The following is a 10,000-nucleotide window of genomic DNA, read 5'->3' as shown; positions in this document are numbered from 1 at the left end:
TTTTAGTTTCTCGAGATATGAATCGTAGTCAGTCTAGACTAATTTTAATAGTTTTTATATGCAGTTTTATTAGTGGTACATGAGGAACCTTTTATAATTAACGCATAGACGGAAACTTTCACGAAATTTTTATTACCAAGATTTCTTAGCGTAAATTCTTGTCAAAAACATTATACTCCAGTGACGAGGAGGACTAGTACAGCTGTTGCAAAAGGAGTCTAAAGAAATGAAAGCAATCAATCAGCAAAACAGCTGGACCTTTGCTTACCTGTTATGAGCAGTGAAGTGGAGGCTAACCACGTGGTTGGCGTCCCTTTTGGCACGGTGGTGTTGGGAGCGGAGGTGGGTCTCGTCGTAAAAAACTGGCTCGAAGTGGAGGATGTGATCGCTCAAGACCAGCCCTGGGGAGAAGAGAGAACGAAATATGGTCAGATCTAATCTCACATTTTACCCTTCAACGAATCAAGATGATGAACGATGCTACCTTTGCATTTTGAGTAAAATATAATATGGCAGGTCTTATGTTTCCTTTTCAGCAAATGAATACAATGAATAATGCTACCTTTGCATTCTGAGAAACAAATATTATATGGCAGGTCTTATGTTTTCCCTTTCAACAAATGAAGACGGTGAATACATTTGCATTTTGAGTAAAAATATACTATTGCAGTTCTTTTGATTCCCTTTCAACAAATGAAGACGATGAATAATGCCCCTTTTGCATTTTGAAACAAAAAGAAATAAATATATAATTACACAGGAGGGTACTTTATTTGAGCCTTGTAAATAGGTTAATCTTGCACAGTTGCCTTCCTGTAAAGGTTAAAAGATTACTCACAAGTCAAGATAAATTTCATTCATAAGCCAAAAGCAAGGTCGTCTAAAAGGTTAGACTTATTTGCCTTTTTTCATACAGACTTGAAGATTTACACTAGGGAACAATGGAAGAATTTAACATCGCCATTTTCTTATCTATGCCATCGACTTCAATCCCTACCAATCTATTTTTATGTGGGTAAGAAACCTACAGAAAAGTCTGAATTTTTCTCCAACCTTAAATTATCTACATATCAAATATATATCGTACCTTCAAAATTCATGTCACCTTTTTTGGCTTTCTGAAGATCAGTGTCATACATTTTCCTCTTGAAAAAAAAAATTGATTATCCCTCACATGAGTTATTATTAATGGAGATAACTTTCTTAAATTCCTACTTACATGACGAGATCATTTTCATCAGTAATAGAAATGAAAATTCCGTAGCATAAAAATAATGCAATAAAACCATTTTCTTACTGAGAGAACCTATTAGTACACTACAGATAACTCTAACTTAATTGCTAATTCATCACTTATTAAGGAGCAAAAATCTATAAATACAAAAATAGCCATATCCATATTTTTGCATAAAAACACACCTAGAACAGATATATATAAAAAACAGAGACTAATCAGAAATTTGGAGAACAAAATGAACATCGCATAATATAACGAAACAATATAAAAAAATCAGAAAAAAACACATAAGCTTTATTTATTATTATGACCATCAAGTCATTACAAAGCTGTCTGTCTGATAAGGAGATGCTATTTTAATTACAATTTCTTCTTTTTCATACTAATAATATTTCATTTTACTCAGTCTATATAACGGACTCTCTCTCTCTCTCTCTCTCTCTCTCTCTCTCTCTCTCTCTCTCTCTCTCTCTCTCTCTCTCAGGCCTCGTTGCTTGGTGATAGCTCACGATACGTGGGAACTTCTTCACATACCAGATATGTGACACATGGAATAAACTGCCACCAGAAGTTGTAAACAGCAACAGTGTGGAAGAGTTGAAAAGAAAGCTACACAAAATTATTAAGACACTGTGCATGAACAGTAAAACCTGCTCCTAGAGACAAGTAAGCGCATGATGTCTCATCGGATGCACTAACACGTTTTTGAGACATCCTAAACCTTGTAACTCCTTGTAACTTGAATCTTTAACTAGACAATGAGGGACGATTTCCTAAAATCTAGTACGCCCTTGTTACCCTAAAAAGTGAATAAAGTATATATCAAATTATCAGTCAACTACGGCGGAGAGAGAGAGAGAGAGAGAAGGGAGGGGGGGGGGGGTAATACCCCGAAGTATGTTTATTCCGTTAAAACATATATCATAAAAAACGGCGGGAGGGTCTCGACAAGGTAATCCTATAGCCGGGGGTGAAACTTTTTATAAGATATTGTCTCTCGGGGAAAATAGTATTTTGGTTACAGCTCGTTTTTATTTCACCAACATAAATATTTAATCGTATGCCGAGTCCATAGAAGCAGCTCTCTCTCTCTCTCTCTCTCTCTCTCTCTCTCTCTCTCTCTCTCTCTCTCTCTCTCTCTCAGGCCATTTCGGTTACTTCTGCTGTGCTTTCTCTCACGTAAATAAATAATACTCTTTGATTCTAGGCAAACAGCTCTCTCTCTCTCTCTCTCTCAAGCTGATTTGGTTACTCCTCCCATATACCATGACTCACCTAAATGAATATTCATTTTGATTCTAAGAAAACAGATTTCTCTCGCTCTTTCAAATGCTGTTTCGGTTGCTCCTCTCATGTGCTATCTCTCACATAAATGAATATTTCGCTTCAGTTTGATTCTATGTAAAAAAAAACTCTCTCTCTCTCTCTCTCTCTCTCTCAATTTCATTTCGAGTCTATACCAACACCGCCCCCCCCTCTCTCTCTCTCTCTCTCTCTCTCTCTCTCTCTCTCTCTCTCTCTCTCTCTCTCTCAAAAGAGATGTTAGTCTGGTTACGCATTCCTCGTTTTTATGTTATACAAATGAATATTTCATTTAATTTTGAATCTATACAACTGGAAACTCTGCACAATGACATAAAGCCCTAATTCTAGGGCTGAGAACTAGAAGGGCCAATGTCACAAAACCATGTTTTCAGAAAAACGCATTTAAAATATTGCTTCCTTTATTAAAATTCAGGTAAGTACAGCAAACGAAAGCTTTTCTTGGGGGGTGGTTGCTTAACTTAAACCAACTAAGGAAACATTAGCGGAAAAGGAAATAAGAGCAGAATAAGGACGAGATTTAAAAAGGAGTACACAAACTTTTTTTTTTTTTTTTTAAGTAATGAAAGTTTTGATTTGGCAAACTTTTGCATGTTGGCTGAAGTGCGCTTGGATTGAAATAACTGTGAAAAAGGAAACACGAATAAGAATGGAAATGATTTTGAGGTAAAAATGTTTTACATCCCTCGACGGTCATTTAAAGTTTAGGTCAGTCCACAATCACCCACACGCACGCATACGCACACGCGCGCGCACACACACACACACACACGTAAGCTTGCAGATATACATGTATGAATTCATTTCAATTGTAACACTTTAAACGCATAACGCACATATTCTACAAACTATATCCTCCGGAAGTGGGTTAGATATATATTCATTACTCAATAAACACGTTCATTTGAGAAGCCTTCTCTAAAGGTCAATGACACACCACATGCGGGCCCAGCATCAGCGTCGTTACTGCATATCAGGTGATGCACCGTAGGCACTACTAAAGGGTGTCTGCAGCTGCCCTTACCCGTACCTGCACTTATGTTTTATTTTCTATATTTTTTTTTTTTAATCATGCTGTCCAACACATCTACCTGTTACTTCGTAGTGAAGCTGTTGGGTTTCTCATATAGTAGATTCACATCAACCGTGCATTTGATGTCTGGGCCCGTCCCTTACGACGCTCCTGATTGGCTGTTGATAAGCCAATCACAGGGCTGGAAACTCTCAGTCTCTCGAGAGAGTTCACATGGTCAGGATGTGTGTGTTCCACCTCTCCTGAGGTATACGTTTGAAAGATGTATCACTCAGGAGAGGAGGAACACACATCCTGCCTATGTGAACTCTCGAGAGAAACTGAGAGTTCCCAGCCCTGTGATTGACTTATCAACAGCCAATCAGGAGCGTCGTAAGGGACTGGCCTAGACATCAAATGCACGGTTGATGTGAATCTACTATAGTTTCGTCTTTATATCTATGTACAGTCCTTCAGGCACTTAATTTTCTGTATCGCTTTATCTTACTATCTGACCAATCCAACTTCCTCTTTTTACTGTCTTGGACGCTAAATGGATGCAAGTGGCCCAGTGCCTGCCTTGACAGCCTAAAATTTCTAAATCAATGAAATCAAAATTACGCACAAAAGTATACAAAAAATACTCAGTTGACGCCCAACCAAATTGTCAAGAGGACTTTTTTCAGATTTTTTTTTCAGAAAGAAAGTGTTTGTGTGACCTTTAGTTACCTCGGGTATAAAATGAAATGAAAACCAAACTCTTCAATTAAAGGGGAAGTCCAAACAAGGGAGAGAAAATTTTCCGCTCCAACTTGCAGCGGCTGAGTTGAGCTTCAGGACCAAAAGAGGATGAAATTGCTTCCATTCTAATTCATAACACATCAAGAAAAACACTCGCCCTTCTGACGATATTTTCTGTCCCCACAGCAGTTTCGAGGTTGTCTCGAGTTGATGACACGGCCCAAAAACATTTCTGCATCTCGAAATATTAAATTTCCTCGGCATATTTGCCCTGGAATCTTTATTGCCACAAATTGACTTCTTAATTAATTAAGAAGTTTGGATTCCGTGTCGATTTTCTACTTCTGGTTAAGAAAACAAATCTCGAACTACGAACGCTCTCCAACTTGAGGTTATTACAGCCGCAATAGAAGATGGGCATTTGTTTGTGTGTGTGTGTGTGCCCTATTACATTAATCAAAGTCTAGGTGGAATCTCAAATATATATGTAGGTATAAAATAACCAGTATGACTTGTCTATATATATATATATATATATATATATATATATATATATATATATATATATAAATATATATATATATATATATATATATATATATATATATATATATATATATATGTATATATGTATGTGTATATATATATATATATATATTTATATATATGTATATATGTATGTGTATATATATATATATATATATATATATATATATATATATATATATATATTTATACTATATATATACATATATATATATATATATAGTATATATATATATATATATATATATATATATATATATATATAAATCACGGTTCAAGGGCGATAAATCACATCTACAAATCAGGAGTTTTGATTCTGAAAACATAAACGCATATCGTGTACAGTATATATGTCTTTATATACAAAAAAAAGATTTTCTCAGCCGATGTACGGACAGAGTTTGCTCTGTTTTGTGAGCAAAAATATTTTAAAAACAACACCACATACTGAGATTCCCGCATGAAATTCAAGTAAGGGTTTCTGTATATTTCATTCTCATAGCAGATACTTGCATTTAAAAACCACAGAATCACAAAATAACGAAAAATCTATTTCAAAACTGAAATTCTGCAGAAAAACAGTTCTACAAAATAACATGCCACAAAATTCCTTTTTGCAATTTCCATTCTTTTTTACTTTAAATTTGTAAATATTCTTTTACAAAAAGTGAAGAGTTCTGTTCACTGGCAGAAACCAAAAAATATAGACGAGAAAGAAAATATTTACGAAAAATAACAAAGACCTGGAACGTAAGTAACTCGTCACTTGGCCAAACTGTTATGTGAACCGCAGTCTATTTCGTCGTATATGGCCGTCATTTGAACTGCCAATCTGTAAGTGGACTGAACTGACGGCATTACATTCTGGCCGGAAATCTCGGCCTGCAGCAGTTCTCAAGGCCAAGTCGAGATTTCAGCTCACGTGCAGCTGTCGTGTAGTGAGTACGTTTGGCTGTCGCAAAATGCTTCTTGTTCATTACATGTATTAAATCTCTTATAATTTGACGGACGATGACAATGTATTGTGCAAAGTCTTCATAACTTCATCTGCACCATGACCTACGGTTTTTAACGTTTCAGCTATTTTTGCTAACTCTAAAAACCTTCATTTGCAGCATACGGTGGGCCTGTCAAAATCTTACTGTCAAGAGAATGACAATAGAATAACAGCAGGAATTGTTACTAGAATAACGCGTACAAAACTGTCAAAGAACAGAAATATGTTCTGAAATGTTTATATAGACCATGTATGTACTGACCGGTAATAATTTAGGAGAGGTCTTTTTTATATAATGCAAGCTGCAAAAGTAAGCTGTTGTGTTTCAGTTCAAATAGTATGGAAGAACTTTTCACTTTTTGTTCCAAACTAGTGCATACATGCTATCTTTATTCTTAGTTCTGCTATAGTGCCATATAAACACCTGCACTGCATAAACAGACAACGTCTTTGGGTATTTGGGAACAAACACAGCATCTGCGTAAAACCGAGAATGCGTCTGCATCTGCACAGTTGCCAAGGCAAAATTTCCAGTGTCGCTCTAGTTGTTCCCAAAGTCGAATGAAGTCGTTAAATTCCTCAATAAAAGTCACATGACAGTATTATCCTCGCCTCATTCGCCCTTGTATAGTTCAACTGACTGGCACGTTTGTTTAATTAGCTGCAAATGGTTTCCCCAACTCTCAATCTTGCAACACTGTTAATACCAGTCATTACAAAGGCACTATCTGTTCCTAGTTCAAGCAGATTTTCTAACGATGGCATTCTGATTGCTTCACAACCCACCTCTGCTCTGCGTTACATTCTTTAGGTCCACTAAATCAGAAATGTTACAACAATGCATTTCAGCCATTCAGCCAAACATATTGCTATCTAATGACAGTTCCCAGCATCTCTGAGAGGGCAACATAGCTGTTCTCATCGATAACCAAGCGAAGTTTTCTGCCACCGATAATTAGACGCCTGGTTTTCCACTAAAAGTGAACCAAGAACATAAATTATACACGAGTTTACCCGAAATATTCTAAAAACTGGAATCAAAGAAAAAGATGGGGTGGGGGCGGCGTGGCATGTAAATTAAACACTTTGCATATTTCACTCATAAAGCAACGGTACAAAATTAGATTTAGTTCCTGCTTACACTGATTCTGCGATTTTTTGAATAAGGCAGTCTGTCTCTTCGTGCTGAATGGTTCTTCGCTTTTCCATGTTGTTTTTGTACATCTGTAAATCACAGACTTTGGCCGCAACTGTATACTTAAAGTATTTGCAAAATAGATTTTAATCATCCCCGGAAAACTGTAACAGGCAGTTTTTAAACATTTTCTTGGGACAATTCTATGGGGGAAAACGTTTAAGTATACTGCGTCTTGTTAGTTTTCAGTTGCTTGTAAGATTATAATCGAAACGAGGAGAGCAAAGAGACTTCACGTTCATTGTACATTATAAAATACGGCCATCTGCAATATTTGATGCAACAAACAAATCTTGAACCATGATTTGTATCAGAAGTAATTTTTGCATTTTAATATCCATTTCCAACATATCAAATTTATCACAAGTGCAAAACTGTCCAGAATGCCTCTCCAGCTAACGGCTGGAAAAAGGCGCAGGATGGAAACGCAAATCTCTAGAACCAGCGAGTAAGTGAATGATGTTTGATAGGTTAACTGAGCCTAAAGGATCGTAAGGAGCCACTGCGCGCCAAGAGACGCCAAAAAATACGCATAGAAAGATGTTTACGCTTCGTTTCTTGGTTAATTTACAAAACAATGCAGGAACTCATGGGATTTATAATGACTGGGAAGTAAGATTGCCGTCTTTCAGTAATATTACACAATTCAATGAATTTCAAGAGACTCAAACACTAAAATACCCAGAGAAACCACACGTTTTAGGTGATCCTGCACTTAATACTATTATATAAGCACAGAGCCGGGAATACAGAGTAGTATCCTCGAGAAAGCGACCTAAAAAAACTTGGGGGGCGGTTCTACAACTAATAATGGCATTGTATTACTACAGTTCAACTGAAATGAAACATAAAAAGTGTATTATTTGTTAAAAGTTTACTCAGTTTTCCTCTCTCTCTCTCTCTCTCCTCTCTCTCTCTCTCTCTCTCTCTCTCTCCTCTCTCTCATTTAACAATTTCACAGATTTCGAGTAAATAATGAAAAATGTTACTGGCAAATAAGAAAAATTTTAGATGACGCAAAATTAGATTTCCTTTTACGTAGAAAATAAAATGATCTATTTACTGATTACCTAATAAAGGAAAAATAATGAGCATAATCTAGTTCTTTGTTCTGAGTGAATTATGTATTAGGACAAAATCGAATTAATTTTCAGCATTAGGAGTAACTGACTGACAAAGTTGTCTTTTAAATGACAACGCAGATATAAGGTGTAAGAATTTTGTGAGCAGACTTATGCAGACATGAGTTAAGAAGGGAAAAACTATGAAAATGGTCAAACATGATCTGCTGTTAAATTGTAAACAATGCGATGTTTCGATTTAAAATCAATAGCAGTTTCATATTTTTTTCTAGCAAGCACACTGGGAGAGACACGAGGGAGGATTACACCTTCGAGGTCATCTCAAATTTAATCTTTATATAATTCCATATAATTAGATGGTAAATTGATTATCCACGGTTGATGTTTTACATCCCTCTTCTCCTGTCTACCTGGCTGCGACCAACAAATTCGCCTGACCACCAGAGACATAATGTATTTACGGCAGCAGAAGCATAACGGCTTCTAACGGAGCAGACCCAAGACCACTTGTTACTGGAGGGATTGTGGCACTCCAGAGAGAGAGAGAGAGAGAGAGAGAGAGAGAGAGAGAGAGAGAAGGGTCAGGGGGTAAGGAGGGGGACAGGTTGACACCCAACCGTCAGAAAATCCGTCCACTGTCTTGAAAACGCACAGATGTGCGTCAGCATCCAGCGATGCCTAAACATCAAGTGTGAGCAAAACGAAAGACCAAAGTTCCCTGGAGTGTCATTCATCTGAGTGGAGAACCATGTGAGCTCCGGGGAAGTTCTCCAAGAGAAATGAGTCTTTGAGATTATGCGGGACATAAGCAGGAGGAGGAGGAAGAGAGCGGAAATAATAGGAAATAATGGTTTATATAATTATCTAAAAGTTTACAGTGGTTATCCAGCTTACAAGCAATAAAAGGGCGAATAGGTTTACGAGCATCAAAAGAGAATATGAATGCAGAATGGAAAAAGATAAAAGTCGGAGAGAAGTAACATATACAGAACAATGAAAACTACATTAGAGAAATGGAAAATCGGTTGAAATTAAGTGGAATACTAATAAACACATAAAAACATAAAGAATAAACACTATAATAATTTAATGGTAATAATATAAGGAAGATAAGACTCCTCAGTAATTATGAAGGAGAGCATTCGTCCGAGGTGAGTGGTAATTAAGAGATATTAATACCGATCAGTTAAACGGTTATGATAAGATGATGCCTTTAAGGGATGAGACAACAACAAGAGAGTACCGATTAAACAAAACCAAGACGAAATAAAATACATTAGTACTATGATAAAAGTACATAATTATGGAACAGAAACCGTAAAAGGATATTTGGGGAGACGTTTGGCCGACAGAGAATAACGGTGATTAATAAGCATAACAAACAATCTTAACTCAAACACGTAAACCTAAGAAGCCGGCGATAAATTGATGGAACATGTATTCAGCGGAAAAACTAGGCTATTCCTCAACATCAGAAACACATTTCAGTAGGCAATGATAAAGACAACCACAAACATGCGAACTGACACGCATACAGAGCAAGTGATTTGGTCTCAGACACAAAGAGCCGAAACTAATGTGGTACGTCGATAAAATGATAATAGTTAAAACCTAAATGAATGCTATATATAGTGACGTAAGAGCACCAGTTTTTCATATTCATGTAGATAAAAAATATGCAAATGGACGGTAAATAAAAAAAGAATAGGAGTACACCAAACCCTTCGGAAGCTTGATTTTCAATTTAATGACCCCCATAGGCCTGTTGCATAAGAAGAGGATTCATCCCCTGAATTTAATAAATAATAATAATAATAATAATAATAATATAATAATAATAATAATAATAATAATAATAAATATGCGT

General features: G+C 36.3%; 1 protein-coding gene across 1 annotated transcript in view; it reads right to left on the bottom strand.

Moving 5' to 3' along the window:
- Positions 1-10,000, bottom strand: part of LOC135220906 (uncharacterized) — a 588,984-nt gene that overhangs the window by 277,121 nt on the left and 301,863 nt on the right. The window contains exon 2 of the mRNA XM_064258532.1: positions 269-401. Coding sequence (XP_064114602.1) covers positions 269-401 — 133 coding nt within the window. The remainder of the gene's footprint in view (positions 1-268; positions 402-10,000) is intronic.

This window comes from Macrobrachium nipponense, chromosome 2 (assembly GCF_015104395.2).
Source record: "Macrobrachium nipponense isolate FS-2020 chromosome 2, ASM1510439v2, whole genome shotgun sequence".
NCBI lineage: Eukaryota > Metazoa > Arthropoda > Malacostraca > Decapoda > Palaemonidae > Macrobrachium > Macrobrachium nipponense.
The sequence above is the reverse complement of the archived record's forward strand: the minus strand, read 5'-3'. Positions and strand labels throughout refer to the sequence as shown.